Below are 21,129 nucleotides of genomic sequence, written 5' to 3' on the forward strand. Positions count from 1 at the left end.
GTGTTAAATCGCTCTTTATTCATACAGTGATCACTTACATAGTGTGCACGTTTCATAAAGCCAATCTCTGCATGTAATTGGCAAATAAACTCACAAGAGAGAACGCTACAAAATGGCACCCGTCTCACTGCCGGTGCACGCGCAGAGCGACAGATCGGTGAATGTATATGTGCCTACAATGGCGGAGCAGGTACAAATCCTTCCCAATGTCTGTTTTGATTGTTTTTATCATGTTTTATCACACTTACTTATCTGAGATGATGCTAGATAACTCGCTCTTTGAAGACAGCAGTGCATTAATGTGGTGACATGGTGGACGAGGGAGGGTACTGTTAACTGCAGTCAATTTTTCCTTCATAATTTTTTCAAAGAGAAATTAAAAAGTGATTTATTTCTATTTTTATTACATTTGTCTTTATCAAGTGTATTGTGTGTGTGTGTTTGCGTGCGTGTGCGCGTGAACTATTAATACTTCAGATATAGTATTTGTTATCAAATTTAAAATAAAAACAAATAGGCCTAATAATCTTAATTTTAGACATCATTTTTTATTATATTTTTCATTCTTATTTTTGAATTTTTCTTTTTATATACTATCTATGGCTTTGACACATCTCGCCAATTCTTTCCAATTTAGGCAATCCTCCTTTGGCATAAACGTGAAGTTAGATCAATTAGCCTTTACTGCCATCTGCTGGGGATTTAAAACACCTACATCTTATTTGCAATGTTCATATAAAGTGGATTATTTTTGCCACAAAACAAGAACCCTGTCATGATTTTATTGTAATATCTGCTGCCCAGTCAACTTGGGATATCTATCACACAGGGGACAGTCTTTGTAATGACTCTTGTTTATTTGTTTTTATAATAAACACACTTCAGCGCATACTTGATTCATACAATAACGACATAATCACAAAACATGTTCATATATTTAAAAGCCAGTCAGCCAAAACGTATATAAAATTTGCCACTGAAATAAAAACTATGTGAAACACTTCACTCCTTATGCAAAAAGGTAAATAACCTTTATATACCCTTTGCATATTTAAAGTCCCTAAGTTAATGATTTGTGAAAGGTCCCCCTGCTGCTATTCACCATGATTCTCTCAATTTTCTACAAACAGATATGATTCCATCAGAATAATTTGATTGATTCTGCTCAACATTAAAATTCCCCACCTATCTCAGTAACCATGAGGTGGCTGGTTCGATCCCCGGCACCAGACAGGAGGGTGTTATTTGTAACATTAGTGGTGGCTGGTATTTCATCTACGGTGCCCACGATCTCTACCATTGTGTCCTTGAACAAGGCACTTAACCATGTACTAATCCAGGGGCACTGTGATATGGCTGACCTTGCGCTCTGCCCCCCTCTGAAGTGGAAAACTTGAGAAGGGATATGCGAAAAGACACATTTCAATGTGCCCTGTGTACAATTGACTAAAATTGAAGTAACTAACGTAATATTTAACCACTGATGTGAGAAGTTAATGTGTTTTTCATTAGGCTTCAACCCATTAAAATCTAAGTTAATAACAACGATTTTGCTCAAGAAACCTCTTCTGCTTTCCAAATTTGAACATTCAACACCACTAGTGTTTATGTTCCCCTTTGCACTCTGCTTTATATTTGGCCATGATGTGCTTTCGAGAGCAGAGGGATAACTGATATTTGTGTAGGCTAGGTTGATAGTTTGGATTATGGCAGGTGGCTGTTCTAGCTACAATTTTTGGTCGCAGACTAAAGACCTCCAGGGTTGGAAGGGTGCCCTGCAGGGAAGGTAAAGTCCTGGGAGAAGTCCTGTGTCGGGGCTCAAAAGATTTCTGGGGAAGAAAGTGTTTAGAGATGTATGACCCGTGGCCTAGTCTGGGCTGAGATTTACAATCTGACAAGCTGTGAATGGGACTGAGGGAAAAGGAAAAGCTCCGTGGGACCAGGGTTGCCCCGTTGGCACCAAGACTCAAACCTAAACGTTGCGCTTTCCTCTGGGGTCCAATGTGTACCACCAAAGGCTGTTCAGATGCCAGGCTGCGACTGGACCTGCGGACACAAAAGGTATTCTCGTTTTCTGTCCTCCCTTGGCATCCTCTCTTAGGTGAAGTTGATGTCAGCTGCCTCTTCTTCTCTCCAACGGCTCGATTCTCCTTGCCTGAACGGTGAGCTGAAGAGGACTTCTGGCTGGATAGTTTATTTGTGCTTTCAAATTCCTCTGACGATAACTGGTCTGAAGGGAGCTGGATTGAGAGAGGCGGGTTGGGAATAACAGTGTTTCTATGAAGTGACGGTCTGGATGGCCTCATGGGGGCTCCTTCCACCAGCAGGTTCACGCCTACATACTGAGGAACTTCAACTGCAGCCTGGAAGGGGGCAACAAAGTAAAAAACACAAAAAATGTAATTTAATATAACCCATCAGTGAAAATAACAGCAATGGCCTCTCTCGATAGGATCTGTGAAGGTATATCCAACCTGTTTGTAGATCAGCTGAAAGCCTCCGGTGTAAGCGCTAGGATCAGTGCGTCGGTCCAGCACCACCCTCAGTGTGTCCAGCTGCACAGCAGGGCAGAGGCGAGCAGTCACGGCGCTGGAACAAGCCATGGTAGGACTGGCATTGATCTCCAGGAGCCAAGGCCTCAGATCTCTGCCCAACATGAAGTCGGCTCCGTAGAGCTCAAAGCTTGCCTTGCGGGGCTCCACCAGGTCCTGGGATGTCAGCAGGCTACTGACCACCACTTTCTGCATGCCTGGGACCACCACCGACTCCCACTCCGCCCCGCGGCCCTGACACTGGAGATAAGCCCTTAACTGAGAGCAAGACCACATGTTGTCCTCAGGCACTCCTGGATGGCGCTCGCGGGACGGCTGGAAGTGCTTTTGGATGGAGTTGTTACACAGGTGTACCGAGCTGAGTACAATAAAGGAAGGAGGTAAGGCCATGAAGGTAAGAGTAAAATGTGCTTTGATTGAAATGGGTATATATTGTCCTACTTACAAGGTTAAAGGCATACTCAGCCATTGTAATTCAAAACAATTTTTGTCAAAATCAGTTAATATCTACTCACCATCCCGTAGCAGTGTGTGTGCACTAAAACAAAGTCTGATGTTTATACACAGACAAAGCTTAGATAAATGGCTGTGTTAAACAAAGGGAGCGGAGGCAAGCAACACGTCTCAATACCAGCTTGTCAAAAAAAACGAGGCCTGGTCAGGGCCCTTTGCCGGTGGTTACTGACGCAAAAGTCTCCTTCAGCGCAGGGGGCTTATCCAATTGGACAGATGCTCACAATTTATTTCGGGTCGTATTGATTGTCAAATATTGGCGCGGTTGGGCCCTGACCAAGCGGCAGTTTTATATATCAACAAGCGTTCTGTAACACTGATGAGTATGCCTTCAAGCCAGTCCCTTCACAGACATCAACTTAATAGCCACCCAAGTAAGTAAGTAGGCCTATATGGTTAAGAGTACAATTTTCTTTTCTCCAGCTGTCTGACCTGTCCAGAGTGTTTGTTGAGTAGGGCTGAGTGGAGAACCGGATGTAGCACTCTCTGTAGAACCAGACAGTCAAAGGGTTCCAGTCGGTGACCAGGAACCACTGACGGAGGTCAAACTTGGTGCCGTGGACCAACAGAGGACGTTCCAAGTATTTCTGAACCACCCACTTACTCTCCTTAGGCATGGCTCTGTCGCCGTCAACAAGTGCCAAAATCTCCTCAAGGCGATTCATACAAATAATACCTAGTCGTTTGGTGTAACATGGAGAAAAAACACATCATAACTGGATTGGATAAAATCTTAAATCTATCGACTGGTGATTCTGATGGCTTCTCAAATGTGCTACAAGGAACTTTTAAATATTTCTTAAACAGTCCATTTTTTTTACTATGAGGATCATACATTGCATGTAACAGCAAACAAAACCATCAGTGCAAAGAATGCTTTCTTTATATATATTATTTTTAATGCCATTGTCATGGGTAGCCTACCCTCACCCAGGAAAAACAGCTGGGGTAGTAAAAACATTATCGCTTTTGTCCAAAGGGGGTGCAAGAAAGAATAAAAACTGAAAGTTCCTCAGAGCACCTTTAGCAAAATGCAGGAAATTGTTCCTTTATTATAATTATGCTGGGAAATTAAATTAAATTGTATTTTATTAAAAGTAGAAAAGGTCATCAAAAGTAACATCCATATCTCACACCTCATGTTGCAACCATAATATTCACAACACAAAACAACACAGTATGTTTTCTTTAAATTTTTGTTTCGGTATTGTGTATGGCGAGGGAGAGTAAAATATGAATTATTACCAAAAAAAAAAAAAAAAGCCTCACCTCGTCCTCTTGACTTGGCACCTGGTTTGATGATCCAGATGTTATTTATTCCATCTGTCTCTAGCTGAGGGCAAACCTCCTGCAGTCTGGTTAACATGGCCTGGCATCTCTTCACAAACACACTGCTGCCGCTGATCAATGCACCTTGACTACACACAAACATTAGACTCACAGATTGTGTTTAGAAATGTACAGATTCACTTAATCTTACTAACATCCTTCACTCCACACAGCAATTATGCTGATTATCTGCGGACCTTTAAACCTCTTAATCTAACTGGCTGTCAGTAAGCTACTGCGGGACAAATTTAGTGTGACTTAAGAAGGTTCATTTGAGCAAGCCCAGAAAGCTCCCAGGAAAACATACTCACTGCAAAACCATGTAGTAGTCTTTCAGAAACTCTACCCACTGCTGTTCCTTCACTGCCCGTGCTTTTTCCACGGTAACATCAATGTCTTCGTGCTGTAAAACACTGAGAAACTCTTGGCACACTTGTAACGCCATGCCGATCATTGCCGGATCGACAAATCGGCGCTCTGCATTATTTAACTCTGTAGAGAAAGGAAGATGATTGATTTTAATACAATTTTCTACCTTCTCCTTATCCGGGCATATCTGTAAATTTGATTTATTTTTAATGTATTACCATCAGACACTTTTTGTCCCTCTGCTCTCTCCCTCCTCAGTCTATGTGTCTCGACCACATGCAGCAGCAGGCTGGTGCATGCCGTCCTCCTGAAATCCTCTTCAGCGCCATAGAATAGAGGACAAGAGCACAAAAGACAGAATGGGCACGTAGTTTTGTTTCAGATGATAATATAACACTAATAAAACGTAAAGACAGTGGGAGTGACCACTATTAATTCCAATGCACGTATGTATAGGATTTTTTTTCCATATTCAATTTACACCTGAACACATCGTTGTCTCTTTGACAGAGCAAAAACATACAGTATGATGCATGAAGCAGACCTATGAATGCATGCTTTTCATCGTCAGCCCCAAGCCTGTAGCATCTTGGGAAGAAGGTGTCAGAATCGGCCGCATCAAACCAATGGAGGTTACGCATGTTCACACAGAGCCCCACCTGAGGGGAACAGAAATGCACATATATGGGGGATGGAGAGTGCCAAAGTTGAGTAGCTTGAATGTTCACTATCGTTAGAAAACTCTTTAGTAAAATGAAACCTTGGTAGTGAACGTTCCAGCTTTCGCATAGTGATTAGTCATTTGGTCATTCCGTAGGGAGCGGCAGTCAATATAATCTCGACGTGTTGTCCAGTAGAAATACGTCGGTTCATTTCGAACCAGACGAGACTATGGAAAAGGTTGAGGAAGAGTGAAGTTAGCAAACTGACTGATCAAGAATACAGAGAGAAAAAAAAATAGGGAAAAAAAAAAGACATTTAGAAAATACTGTAATTTGCAAATTTACAATACTAGCACGCTCAATCGCTTTCAGACTATGCAAGATGTCAATGTCATGTTGGTTCACTTGAATGTTATCTTACCATGAGGTCATACATGTCATCAAGGTTCTCCCCTTTCTCGCCTACATCCACTCTCCCTGTAAAGAGATGCGTATAGAGGAGCCCGTGTCTGTATGTGTGTGCGTACATGCAAGCAGGTGGGAGGGGGGGGGGGGTTAAAAGGGTAGGGGTCTGTGTAATATGGCACACAGTGTATCATTTATCAGTGATGGGATATCCACATAAACAACAGCTCCAATTATATATACCCACTAACCCTTCCTGCAGTTTCAGCTATGACAGTTAAGCGAAAATATAACTGACTTTCTTATAGACTAAAATTAAAACACTAACACTAAAACTAATGGATAAAACAGATGTGAAGGTGTATGAATTATATTGACGATGTAAAATAACAATATTGTTTGTATTACTGCGAGTAGGATTTTACAATAGATAGCTACGCATTATTTTCCCAGCAAGTTTTTGTCTTCCATGCATGAATACTGCATCTTGTAGCCTGTAAATAAAAGGTCTGATTTGGGACTATGTCTTGCTGAATACCTATGGTCTCACCACTAGTGACATCATTGATATCACCATCGTCCCCATCATCTTCCTCATCTCCGTGGCAATGAGGTGCTCTCTGGGCAGGATGGGCCAAGCGATGTTCCACCCACCCTCTCGCCCGTAAGGCAGCTCGGATCACAGGATACGGCCCCTGAACTGAAAACACTTTCCTTAACTGGGAATGAATTGGACAGAGAAGGGGAGAGTCAAACAAGACACATGGCACATAACGCCTGGGATTGTGGGTAAATATGCAGAGACTAATAGCCTATATAATTCACCTTCACAGCTTTCTCCGTCAGCAGTTTAGCTGTGTTGAGCCTGTCCGGCTTAATCTCTGGAAGGCTTGGCACACTGCGACGTAACCTCCCCTCCACTGCAGCTACTGTGGACTGTAACACTGAGACATATTTGCGTGTTCAAATGTGTATAAGAAACTGTGTGCACTTGTATGTACAGATGTCGATTCTCTTACCTGGTATTTGCTGCATCTCTTCAGCTAATCAACGTAGCTTACAGCGTTCACTTCAGTTCTCTGGGAGGAGGAACATGCTGAACAGCATTATTTTCACATCACCTTATAGCAGCATTAGGATAGAAAGTAAAGCCTAGATCTTTATAAATATTAATCATAAGAGGGTAGATCTATGACAGCCGTTATAGACATGTGTAAAAACTTCTCCTAAAAGACATAACAAACAAGAAACAGGAGAGATTTTACAATGAACATTCATGTACAAACCTAACGCGGTCACCTCCTCAGTGCTCTGACAACTCTGTTTCCTTCTTGCTCCCGCAGACGGTTCCCATAGTAACCGTGCATGCTCCCGCAGAATGTTTACAGTTTCCATAACAACCGTCTACAGGAGAAACAGGACGCCATGCAGCAGGTACGTAACCCACAGCCACAGGTAGCCCGCCGCCTTCACATAGCCATGCGTTTAAGAAAGTGGATCACTTGCTGTTTGGCTGACACGTGTTCGCAACATGCACAAGAACCATTACATCATTCGACACATAACGATACACAATGTGTGTCCACAGTAGGCCTATCCTTTGCAGTGGTTACAGAGGAACAGCCGGTCCATCTTCAATGATCATCCTGTAGGCAGCTGCTGTCACTGTCAGACGTGCACATGATACTGAATGTAGGCCTATGCGAGGACGTCCTGAAATGTTATCTTGCCACCAGGTGGCGCCCAAGTCTTTCTAATCTCTTCTGATGTGTGGATCAATCAGATCCATGATGTCGCATTCCTGATGTGCTCTCTGTTCACTATAACATCTAGGCTATGTTCCACTAATAAGGTCAATATAACAATAAGGCCCATTCCACCAAATGGGTGACATTTGCATGTTGCAACTCTTCCAAATTAGATTTCAGATTTTTTATTTTTTCGAAGCTGAATCTCATGACCTATCAGAAGAGCTACAGTGCTCATAGTCCAGTTTAGCGAGGGCTTTTTGTAATGTTGCAAGGATTTTAGAGCGTTAAATGTGTTGTTAGGGTAACAGGACTGAGTGTAAACCTGGGGACACGACTAAAATGTGTATTTTAACTAAAATATTATGAATTTCTGATGATAAGCATAGGCCTATATTGAACATAGAATCACACACAGCGCAAAAATATTAAGATTTCTGAAGGATTTTTTTCATTATACTTCATACTAATGTGTTGTGTTAGAGAGTGGGGACAGGTTAAAAATGCTGTTTTTCAGTGTAAACTGTAGTTTTTATCAGTGTTATAAAATACATATTTTAAATTCACATTCAGGTCAATGTGGAAGCGACATTGCTTAATACATTAATGTATGTTATATTTAATTTTCTTGCAAATGTATAGGCTACCTTTAAAGGCTTGGGGACAGAAATGTCACCAATTTGGCGGAATGACCCATAAACTGTCAATATTAGGCTGTAATAGTGTACACACACTTTAGGCCAATGGCCTAGTGGAAAGGAACAGCTAGCCCACAGGAACTAGGCTATCCAAAATGATGAACTCTGAAATATTCTGAGGCCTATTGTAAAGTAATCTTATTTTGCAGGATGATTGTTAATTGAAAATAGAAAGCCTATGTTTTTAATTTTTCTTTTTTTTAATTTTCCTTTATTTATTCTCGAAAGATCAATTGAGGGTTACCCTCTTTTACAATGACGTCGAGACAGATACACAATATACAATGAGAATACACAACAAGCTTACAAAGAGACAACAACAATTAAAACATTCAGATCAATTGAATAAAACAGAACAATAGCCTAATTAAAACAGTTACAAGTGAAGTGGGGCTGATTCAAAATAATAACTTTAAATTGGTTAACAGTTATGAGTGTATTTATTTTAATTTGATGTTGTAGGCTGTTCCAGGAGTCAGGGGCACTGTGGCTAAAAGCAGTTTTACCAAGGTCTTGTGGTAGGCCCAATTGCTGTTTAGTAGCCTAAGGTTATGTAAAGCATATAGGATAGGCTACCATCTTCCCAACTTCAATAGCCTGCTTTCCATCAAAGATGATGAAAAAGGAAACAAAAGTATACATGAACTTTTCTCTAGCCTATAGAGTTGTTCGGGGGATTTTACAAGCTGCATGGCTGCCGGCTACTAGCCAAAGTTAAGGGGCCAATGGAAATGGGTGAAAAAAAGCCTACAGTGTTCACAGTCCGTCACATCTTCGCAGCTGAAACGTGAGAAGCTGCCAAACTGCACATTATATAGAGTGACGTCGCTATACTGGCTTATAATAGTCTTGGCGTTATGGTGGTGCTGGGTAGCAGCAGTGCGTCGCAGCCCGTTGTGTGCCTCTGCGCTCTGATTGGCTGAGGCTGCAATGATGCTCTCTGCATCCTGCTCCATCAGCCAGGGCAGGAGGACCGGGGTGAGATTGGTTTCATATTCGACATTCGTCTATTTTCCGGGGTTGTAACTGTAATAGCGTCACGAAAACAACACAAATTTCCTCCAGAATGGTATTATTATGTACAGAAGACTAAGACTGACATTTCACAGGCTCGACCAACTCACCAAAATCAGCGAGTCTCGCGAAAGATCAAAGAAACCGCGCCGAATATAGTGTTTAGTGCCACACGGCAGCGGACTGCTTAGGGACCGTCGCAAAAGTGCAACGTCTTTTTTCTATTCTTAATAACTCACTGGAAATTCATCCTATCAACACCAAACCACTTCTGTTGTGTTTATGAACTCATTTTGTAGTTACCACAACCCTTTGTTTTAAAGAAAAGCCTTTGATTTTTTTTTTAAAAGGGAAAATTATTCAGTGTGTATATTGCATGGATATTTAAGGCAATTTTTTCAATAGCTCACAGTTTTTTATAGCTATCAACACCAAACCAACTCTGATGTGTTCAAGAACTCACTGTGGAGTTCCCACAGCCCTTAATTTTCAAGAAAAAACTTTTAATTTGTTTTTGAAAGGCAAAATAAGTCATCATATATTTAATCCATATTTAAGGCTCTTTTTTCAATAGCTCACTGGTTGTTATAGCTATCAACACCAAACCAACTCTGGTGTGTTTATGAACTCATTTTGTAGTTACCACAACCCTTTGTTTTAAAGAAAAGCCTTTGATTTTTTTTTAAAAGGGAAAATTATTCAGTGTGTATATTGCATGGATATTTAAGGCAATTTTTTCAATAGCTCACAGTTTTTTATAGCTATCAACACCAAACCAACTCTGATGTGTTCAAGAACTCACTGTGGAGTTCCCACAGCCCTTAATTTTCAAGAAAAAACTTTTAATTTTTTTTTGAAAGGCAAAATAAGTCACATCTATTTAATCCATATTTAAGGCTCTTTTTTCAATAGCTCACTGGTTGTTATAGCTATCAACACCAAACCAACTCTGGTGTGTTTATGGACTCACTGTGGAGTTCCCACAGCCCTTAATTTTCAAGAAAAAACTTTTAATTTTTTTTTGAAAGGCAAAATAAGTCACATCATATATTTAATCCATATTTAAGGCTCTTTTTTCAATAGCTCACTGGTTGTTATAGCTATCAACACCAAACCAACTCTGGTGTGTTTATGGACTCACTGTGGAGTTCCCACAGCCCTTAATTTTCAAGAAAAAACTTTTAATTTTTTTTTGAAAGGCAAAATAAGTCACATCATATATTTAATCCATATTTAAGGCTCTTTTTTCAATAGCTCACTGGTTGTTATAGCTATCAACACCAAACCAACTCTGGTGTATTCATGGACTCACTGTGGAGTTCCCACAGCCCTTAATTTTCAAGAAAAAACTTTAAAAATGTTTTGAAAGGCAAAAGAAGTCAGATCATATATTTAATCCATATTTAAGGCTATTTTTTCAATAGCTCACAGTTTGTTATAGCTATCAACACCAAACCAACTCTGATGTGTTCATGAACTCACTGTGGAATTCCCACAGCCCTTTATTTTAAAGAAAAAACTTTTAAATTTTTTTTGAAAGGCAAAATAAGTCACATCATATATTTAATCCATATTTAAGGCTCTTTTTTTCAATAGCTCACTGGTTGTTATAGCTATCAACACCAAACCAACTCTGGTGTGTTTATGGACTCACTGTGGAGTTCCCACAGCCCTTAATTTTCAAGAAAAAACTTTTAATTTTTTTTTTGAAAGGCAAAATAAGTCACATCATATATTTAATCCATATTTAAGGCTCTTTTTTCAATAGCTCACTGGTTGTTATAGCTATCAACACCAAACCAACGCTGGTGTGTTCATGGACTCACTGTGGAGTTCCCACAGCCCTTAATTTTCAAGAAAAAACTTTTAATTGTTTTTCGAAAGGCAAAATAAGTCACATCATATATTTAATCCATATTTAAGGCTCTTTTTTCAATAGCTCACTGGTTGTTATAGCTATCAACACCAAACCAACTCTGGTGTGTTTATGGACTCACTGTGGAGTTCCCACAGCCCTTAATTTTCAAGAAAAAACTTTAAAAATGTTTTGAAAGGCAAAAGAAGTCAGATCATATATTTAATCCATATTTAAGGCTATTTTTTCAATAGCTCACAGTTTGTTATAGCTATCAACACCAAACCAACTCTGATGTGTTCATGAACTCACTGTGGAATTCCCACAGCCCTTTATTTTAAAGAAAAAACTTTTAAATTTTTTTTGAAAGGCAAAATAAGTCACATCATATATTTAATCCATATTTAAGGCTCTTTTTTTCAATAGCTCACTGGTTGTTATAGCTATCAACACCAAACCAACTCTGGTGTGTTTATGGACTCACTGTGGAGTTCCCACAGCCCTTAATTTTCAAGAAAAAACTTTTAATTTTTTTTTTGAAAGGCAAAATAAGTCACATCATATATTTAATCCATATTTAAGGCTCTTTTTTCAATAGCTCACTGGTTGTTATAGCTATCAACACCAAACCAACGCTGGTGTGTTCATGGACTCACTGTGGAGTTCCCACAGCCCTTAATTTTCAAGAAAAAACTTTTAATTGTTTTTCGAAAGGCAAAATAAGTCACATCATATATTTAATCCATATTTAAGGCTCTTTTTTCAATAGCTCACTGGTTGTTATAGCTATCAACACCAAACCAACTCTGGTGTGTTTATGGACTCACTGTGGAGTTCCCACAGCCCTTAATTTTCAAGAAAAAACTTTAAAAATGTTTTGAAAGGCAAAAGAAGTCAGATCATATATTTAATCCATATTTAAGGCTATTTTTTCAATAGCTCACAGTTTGTTATAGCTATCAACACCAAACCAACTCTGATGTGTTCATGAACTCACTGTGGAATTCCCACAGCCCTTTATTTTAAAGAAAAAACTTTTAAATTTTTTTTGAAAGGCAAAATAAGTCACATCATATATTTAATCCATATTTAAGGCTCTTTTTTCAATAGCTCACTGGTTGTTATAGCTATCAACACCAAACCAACTCTGGTGTGTTTATGGACTCACTGTGGAGTTCCCACAGCCCTTAATTTTCAAGAAAAAACTTTAAAAATGTTTTGAAAGGCAAAAGAAGTCAGATCATATATTTAATCCATATTTAAGGCTATTTTTTCAATAGCTCACAGTTTGTTATAGCTATCAACACCAAACCAACTCTGATGTGTTCATGAACTCACTGTGGAATTCCCACAGCCCTTTATTTTAAAGAAAAAACTTTTAAATTTTTTTTGAAAGGCAAAATAAGTCACATCATATATTTAATCCATATTTAAGGCTCTTTTTTTCAATAGCTCACTGGTTGTTATAGCTATCAACACCAAACCAACTCTGGTGTGTTTATGGACTCACTGTGGAGTTCCCACAGCCCTTAATTTTCAAGAAAAAACTTTTAATTTTTTTTTGAAAGGCAAAATAAGTCACATCATATATTTAATCCATATTTAAGGCTCTTTTTTCAATAGCTCACTGGTTGTTATAGCTATCAACACCAAACCAACGCTGGTGTGTTCATGGACTCACTGTGGAGTTCCCACAGCCCTTAATTTTCAAGAAAAAACTTTTAATTGTTTTTTGAAAGGCAAAATAAGTCACATCATATATTTAATCCATATTTAAGGCTCTTTTTTCAATAGCTCACTGGTTGTTATAGCTATCAACACCAAACCAACTCTGGTGTGTTTATGGACTCACTGTGGAGTTCCCACAGCCCTTAATTTTCAAGAAAAAACTTTAAAAATGTTTTGAAAGGCAAAAGAAGTCAGATCTTAATTTTCAAGAAAAAACTTTTAAAAAAAAGTTAAAGGCAAAAGGAGTCCGATCATATATTTAATTTCTGGAGGCCGGCCTCGGCCAGGAAGAGGACGATGGAACCCTCCTGGAGGCCGGCAGAGGCGAAGGCAACAAACCCCTTCTGGAGGCCGGCGGCGACGACCCACAGGTAGCCGGCATCGGCGAAGGCCCACAGGTAGCCGGCATTGACGAGGACGGACCTCCGCAGGAGACCGGCGAAGGCAGAACCACTCAGGCGGCCGGCCACGGTGAAGGCAGGCCCCCGGAGGAAGGCAGGGCAGAGGGCGGTCCCCCTCAGGCAGGAGCGAAGGGCGGTCCCCCTCAGACAGGAGCGACGGGCGGTCCCCCTCAGACAGGAACAGGGGGCAAGATCCCTCGAGCAGGGGGTAAGACCTCTCAGGCAGGAACAGGGGGCTGGGCCCCTTGAGCAGGGGGCGAGACCCCTCAGGCAGGAACAGGGGGCTGGGCCCCTTGAGCAGGGGGCGAGACCCCTCAGGCAGGAACAGGGGGCTGGGCCCCTCGGGCAGGAGCGAAGGGCGGTCCCCCTCGGGCAGGAGCGAAGGATGGTCCCCCTCGGGCAGGAGCAGGGGGCGATCCCCCTCAGGAAGGCGAAGCGGCCGGTCCCCCTCTGGAAGGCGAAGACAGCAAGCCTCCCCTGGCAGGCCCGGAGGGTGGGCCCCCTCACGATAACGTGGAGTGGGCTCAGGAACTAGACAGTGCTAGCGTGCTAGTGGCTAGCGTGCTGGGGCAGGTGTCTAGCGTGCTGGTTGCTGGGGCCCGGGACCTGAAGCTTGTTGCTGGAAGCCTGGGGCTGGAGCTTGTTGCTGGAAGCCTGGGGCTGGAGCTTTCTGCTGGAAGCCTGGGGCTGGAGCTTGCTGCTGGAGCTTGTTGCTGGAGGCCGGAGGCTGAAGCTTGCTGCTGGAGGCCGGAGACAACTCGGGAGCTGGAGAGCATTGTGGAAACTGCTGGTAATCCAAACTCACCACCCCCACTCTGATAGTCCTTAAGGCAGGAGGAGGCTGGTAGCTGGGACCCGGGGCTGTGGCTGGAAGCAGGAAACCGGAGGCAGTGGCTGGAGGCTGGAGCGTGGAGGCTTGGGACGGTCGCAAAAGTCCGGTGGCAGTGGCATGTAGCTCTCAGGCCAAAAAACGGTGGGGTTGAGAAGCTCGACTGCCCACTCGGGTAAGGCGTCCTCCAACTCGGGCTTAGCAGCGACAGTCTTGTATGTACGCCCCAGCACATGCCCCTGCTCCTTCCTACTGGGAATTGTAGTGGGAAATATTGCATATGATATATATATCTCTGGACTCAGATGTTAGAATGCTTACTTGGCCATTGTTTGTATGGACTTATGGGTGTGGTTGAGAGTATCGCATGGACAGCCACGCCTATGGTTAATTTATGCACAATTACTCTGTCTGTTCTATTGTCCTATGCTAAACTCCTCCTATGGTTAAGTTATGTACAATTAGTCTGTCTGCCTGCCTGAAGCAATGTGCTTAAATATCCCTCTCTCCTACGAAACGGGGTTCACTCTTGCAAACACATTCCCTGTGTTTTGGATTAGTGGCCTCTCCGCGGACATCCTTGCTGTATGATTAAATAAAATCTAATGCTACTATTAACGTATCACTATTGCTTAACTTTCTCATTACAGAATGTTCTCCCAGCCGTCCATGGCACTGATAATAAAAAATAGCATGTCCTCCAACTCACGGCAAAAAAGAGTGTCTGCTGGGTCCAATTTTGGTCTGTGCATTCTGTTATGGTGAGGTAGGCAGGCAGGCAAGTAGGACCCAAACGCAGACGTTAAAAAGAAAAAAGGTAATTTATTGCTCCACAAAAAATACAAAAAAAACTCAGGACGGCCAAAAGGCAAAGGGCAAAAAGGCAAAAGACAGGTAACATGGGTAACACAGAAGACGAGACTCACCAACACGCAACAGGACAAACCATAACATTTTATGATGTATTGTTGTATATTTTAATGAATGTGTGCAAATGAAATAAAGTCAATTAACACACAATAAGTGGTTTGGTGCTGAAATGTTGAAATACAAGTGAGTCATTAAAAAATAAACACCTTAAGTAAGAATCAAATTTACAAACTGATTACTTATTCCGTTTAAAACTCTTGTAAAGGTTTTTCTGAAAACCAAACAGGTGTGGAAACTGAGCAATTGAGCTGTTCAAAAATAAAAGCCTTACATATGAATGCAAAATATGCACTGACTACTGATGGCTTACATTTTTTTAAAGGTTTTTCTTGAAAATAAAGGGCTGTGGGAACTCCACAATGAGTTAATGAACACATCAAATGTGGTTTGGTGTTGATATCTATAATTACCAGTGAGCTATTACAAAATAAAGGCCTTAAAGATGAATGCAATATACAGTATGCACTGACTACTTATGCATTTAAAATAATTGAAATGTTTTATTTTAAATAAAAGGTTGTGGGAACTCTACAATGACTTTGTGAACACATCAGAAGCAGTTTGGTGTTGATATCTACTAAAACAAGGGAGCTATTACAAAAATAAAAGCCTATATATGAACCCAATATACGCACTGACTACTTTTACCTTTAAAAAAAATTGAAAAGGTTTTTCTTGAAAATAAAGGGTGGGAACTCCACAGTGAGTTCATGAACACATCAGAGTTGGTTTGGTGTCGATAACTATAAAAACCAGTGAGCTATTGAAAAAAGAGCCTTAAATATGGATTAAATATATGATCTGACTTCTTTTGCCTTTCAAAAAAAAAATAAAGTTTTTTCTTGAAAATTAAGGGCTGTGGGAACTCCACAGTGAGTCCATAAACACACCAGAGTTGGTTTGGTGTTGATAGCTATAACAACCAGTGAGCTATTGAAAAAAAGAGCCTTAAATATGGATTAAATATATGATGTGACTTATTTTGCCTTTCAAAAAAAATTTAAAAGTTTTTTCTTTAAAATAAAGGGCTGTGGGAATTCCACAGTGAGTTCATGAACACATCAGAGTTGGTTTGGTGTTGATAGCTATAACAAACTGTGAGCTATTGAAAAAATAGCCTTAAATATGGATTAAATATATGATCTGACTTCTTTTGCCTTTCAAAACATTTTTAAAGTTTTTTCTTGAAAATTAAGGGCTGTGGGAACTCCACAGTGAGTCCATAAACACACCAGAGTTGGTTTGGTGTTGATAGCTATAACAACCAGTGAGCTATTGAAAAAAGAGCCTTAAATATGGATTAAATATATGATGTGACTTATTTTGCCTTTCAAAAAAAATTAAAAGTTTTTTCTTGAAAATTAAGGGCTGTGGGAACTCCACAGTGAGTCCATAAACACACCAGAGTTGGTTTGGTGTTGATAGCTATAACAACCAGTGAGCTATTGAAAAAAAAGAGCCTTAAATATGGATTAAATATATGATGTGACTTATTTTGCCTTTCAAAAAAAAATTAAAAGTTTTTTCTTGAAAATTAAGGGCTGTGGGAACTCCACAGTGAGTCCATAAACACACCAGAGTTGGTTTGGTGTTGATAGCTATAACAACCAGTGAGCTATTGAAAAAAAGAGCCTTAAATATGGATTAAATATATGATGTGACTTATTTTGCCTTTCAAAAAAAATTTAAAAGTTTTTTCTTTAAAATAAAGGGCTGTGGGAATTCCACAGTGAGTTCATGAACACATCAGAGTTGGTTTGGTGTTGATAGCTATAACAAACTGTGAGCTATTGAAAAAATAGCCTTAAATATGGATTAAATATATGATCTGACTTCTTTTGCCTTTCAAAACATTTTTAAAGTTTTTTCTTGAAAATTAAGGGCTGTGGGAACTCCACAGTGAGTCCATAAACACACCAGAGTTGGTTTGGTGTTGATAGCTATAACAACCAGTGAGCTATTGAAAAAAGAGCCTTAAATATGGATTAAATATATGATGTGACTTATTTTGCCTTTCAAAAAAAAATTTAAAGTTTTTTCTTGAAAATTAAGGGCTGTGGGAACTCCACAGTGAGTTCTTGAACACATCAGAGTTGGTTTGGTGTTGATAGCTATAAAAAACTGTGAGCTATTGAAAAAATTGCCTTAAATATCCATGCAATATACACACTGAATAATTTTCCCTTTTAAAAAAAAATCAAAGGCTTTTCTTTAAAACAAAGGGTTGTGGTAACTACAAAATGAGTTCATAAACACACCAGAGTTGGTTTGGTGTTGATAGCTATAACAACCAGTGAGCTATTGAAAAAAAAGAGCCTTAAATATGGATTAAATATATGATCTGACTTCTTTTGCCTTTCAAAACATTTTTAAAGTTTTTTCTTGAAAATTAAGGGCTGTGGGAACTCCACAGTGAGTCCATGAATACACCAGAGTTGGTTTGGTGTTGATAGCTATAACAACCAGTGAGCTATTGAAAAAAGAGCCTTAAATATGGATTAAATATATGATGTGACTTATTTTGCCTTTCAAAAAAAAATTAAAAGTTTTTTCTTGAAAATTAAGGGCTGTGGGAACTCCACAGTGAGTCCATAAACACACCAGAGTTGGTTTGGTGTTGATAGCTATAACAACCAGTGAGCTATTGAAAAAAGAGCCTTAAATATGGATTAAATATATGATGTGACTTATTTTGCCTTTCAAAAAAAAATTAAAAGTTTTTTCTTGAAAATTAAGGGCTGTGGGAACTCCACAGTGAGTCCATAAACACACCAGAGTTGGTTTGGTGTTGATAGCTATAACAACCAGTGAGCTATTGAAAAAAGAGCCTTAAATATGGATTAAATAGATGTGACTTATTTTGCCTTTCAAAAAAAAATTAAAAGTTTTTTCTTGAAAATTAAGGGCTGTGGGAACTCCACAGTGAGTTCTTGAACACATCAGAGTTGGTTTGGTGTTGATAGCTATAAAAAACTGTGAGCTATTGAAAAAATTGCCTTAAATATCCATGCAATATACACACTGAATAATTTTCCCTTTTAAAAAAAAATCAAAGGCTTTTCTTTAAAACAAAGGGTTGTGGTAACTACAAAATGAGTTCATAAACACACCAGAGTTGGTTTGGTGTTGATAGCTATAACAACCAGTGAGCTATTGAAAAAAAAGAGCCTTAAATATGGAGTAAATATATGATCTGACTTCTTTTGCCTTTCAAAACATTTTTAAAGTTTTTTCTTGAAAATTAAGGGCTGTGGGAACTCCACAGTGAGTTCTTGAACACATCAGAGTTGGTTTGGTGTTGATAGCTATAACAACCAGTGAGCTATTGAAAAAAGAGCCTTAAATATGGATTAAATATATGATGTGACTTATTTTGCCTTTCAAAAAAAAATTAAAAGTTTTTTCTTGAAAATTAAGGGCTGTGGGAACTCCACAGTGAGTCCATAAACACACCAGAGTTGGTTTGGTGTTGATAGCTATAACAACCAGTGAGCTATTGAAAAAAGAGCCTTAAATATGGATTAAATATATGATCTGACTTCTTTTGCCTTTCAAAACATTTTTAAAGTTTATTCTTGAAAATTAAGGGCTGTGGGAACTCCACAGTGAGTCCATGAATACACCAGAGTTGGTTTGGTGTTGATAGCTATAACAACCAGTGAGCTATTGAAAAAAGAGCCTTAAATATGGATTAAATATATGATGTGACTTATTTTGCCTTTCAAAAAAAAATTAAAAGTTTTTTCTTGAAAATTAAGGGCTGTGGGAACTCCACAGTGAGTCCATAAACACACCAGAGTTGGTTTGGTGTTGATAGCTATAACAACCAGTGAGCTATTGAAAAAAGAGCCTTAAATATGGATTAAATATATGATGTGACTTATTTTGCCTTTCAAAAAAAAATTAAAAGTTTTTTCTTGAAAATTAAGGGCTGTGGGAACTCCACAGTGAGTCCATAAACACACCAGAGTAGGTTTGGTGTTGATAGCTATAACAACCAGTGAGCTATTGAAAAAAGAGCCTTAAATATGGATTAAATAGATGTGACTTATTTTGCCTTTCAAAAAAAAATTAAAAGTTTTTTCTTGAAAATTAAGGGCTGTGGGAACTCCACAGTGAGTTCTTGAACACATCAGAGTTGGTTTGGTGTTGATAGCTATAAAAAACTGTGAGCTATTGAAAAAATTGCCTTAAATATCCATGCAATATACACACTGAATAATTTTCCCTTTTAAAAAAAAATCAAAGGCTTTTCTTTAAAACAAAGGGTTGTGGTAACTACAAAATGAGTTCATAAACACACCAGAGTTGGTTTGGTGTTGATAGCTATAACAACCAGTGAGCTATTGAAAAAAAAGAGCCTTAAATATGGAGTAAATATATGATCTGACTTCTTTTGCCTTTCAAAACATTTTTAAAGTTTTTTCTTGAAAATTAAGGGCTGTGGGAACTCCACAGTGAGTTCTTGAACACATCAGAGTTGGTTTGGTGTTGATAGCTATAACAACCAGTGAGCTATTGAAAAAAGAGCCTTAAATATGGATTAAATATATGATGTGACTTATTTTGCCTTTCAAAAAAAAATTAAAAGTTTTTTCTTGAAAATTAAGGGCTGTGGGAACTCCACAGTGAGTTCTTGAACACATCAGAGTTGGTTTGGTGTTGATAGCTATAACAACCAGTGAGCTATTGAAAAAAGAGCCTTAAATATGGATTAAATATATGATCTGACTTCTTTTGCCTTTCAAAAAAAAATTAAAAGTTTTTTCTTGAAAATTAAGGGCTGTGGGAACTCCACAGTGAGTCCATAAACACACCAGAGTTGGTTTGGTGTTGATAGCTATAACAACCAGTGAGCTATTGAAAAAAGAGCCTTAAATATGGATTAAATAGATGTGACTTATTTTGCCTTTCAAAAAAAAATTAAAAGTTTTTTCTTGAAAATTAAGGGCTGTGGGAACTCCACAGTGAGTTCTTGAACACATCAGAGTTGGTTTGGTGTTGATAGCTATAAAAAACTGTGAGCTATTGAAAAAATTGCCTTAAATATCCATGCAATATACACACTGAATAATTTTCCCTTTTAAAAAAAAATCAAAGGCTTTTCTTTAAAACAAAGGGTTGTGGTAACTACAAAATGAGTTCATAAACACACCAGAGTTGGTTTGGTGTTGATAGCTATAACAACCAGTGAGCTATTGAAAAAAGAGCCTTAAATATGGATTAAATATATGATGACTTATTTTGCCTTTCAAAAAAAAATTAAAAGTTTTTTCTTGAAAATTAAGGGCTGTGGGAACTCCACAGTGAGTTCTTGAACACATCAGAGTTGGTTTGGTGTTGATAGCTATAAAAAACTGTGAGCTATTGAAAAAATTGCCTTAAATATCCATGCAATATACACACTGAATAATTTTCCCTTTTAAAAAAAAAATCAAAGGCTTTTCTTTAAAACAAAGGGTTGTGGTAACTACAAAATGAGTTCATAAACACAACAGAAGTGGTTTGGTGTTGATAGGATGAATTTCCAGTGAGTTATTAAGAATAGAAAAAAGACGTTGCACTTTTGCGACGGTCCCTAAGCAGTCCGCTGCCGTGTGGCACTAAACACTATATTCGGCGCGGTTTCTTTGATCTTTCTCGAGACTTGCTGATTTTGGTGAGTTGGTCGAGCCTGTGAAATGTCAGTCTTAGTCTTCTGTACATAATAATACCATTCTGGAGGAAATTTGTGTTGTTTTCGTGACGCTATTACAGTTACAACCCCGGAAAATAGACGAATGTCGAATATGAAACCAATTTCACCACGCCGGCAGGAGGGAGGAGAGCTGGAAGCGCGGCCGGCAAAGCATCATAACACAGGGGGGCAAAACATATCATCTTCACCGTTTTCCTCATCTGTGGGAGAGATGTTCATACACTCACCATGTCTGCAGAAACAGAAGTAGCCGCCGTTGTCAACTGGTGACTTGCTTCTTACAACACGTCTTACGTCCCAACCAAGACAGCGCTGACAGGCTTACCACCAGCCCCTGACAACAGTCTCACCTGTACACCCCGGGAACACTGAGTACGTTAACCCAAACGGCCACGAGA

At 39.3% G+C, this 21,129-nt stretch overlaps 1 protein-coding gene across 1 annotated transcript; it reads right to left on the bottom strand.

Moving 5' to 3' along the window:
* Nucleotides 1-1,598: 1,598 nt before the first annotated feature.
* Nucleotides 1,599-7,197, bottom strand: ttll3 (tubulin tyrosine ligase-like family, member 3; the record flags this gene model as incomplete). Its single annotated transcript, XM_080026635.1, has 12 exons — nt 1,599-2,363; nt 2,475-2,910; nt 3,498-3,741; nt 4,335-4,483; nt 4,706-4,886; nt 4,982-5,080; nt 5,308-5,422; nt 5,524-5,652; nt 5,847-5,902; nt 6,384-6,549; nt 6,656-6,766; nt 7,147-7,197. The coding sequence occupies 12 exons, from the start codon at nt 7,195-7,197 to the stop codon at nt 1,599-1,601; spliced, it is 2,502 nt and encodes an 833-aa protein (XP_079882761.1).
* Between the last annotated feature and the right edge of the window lie 13,932 nt (nt 7,198-21,129).

The sequence above is a fragment of the Ammodytes marinus genome (assembly GCF_949987685.1).
Source record: "Ammodytes marinus genome assembly, chromosome: 4".
In the NCBI taxonomy this organism is placed as follows: domain Eukaryota; kingdom Metazoa; phylum Chordata; class Actinopteri; order Uranoscopiformes; family Ammodytidae; genus Ammodytes; species Ammodytes marinus.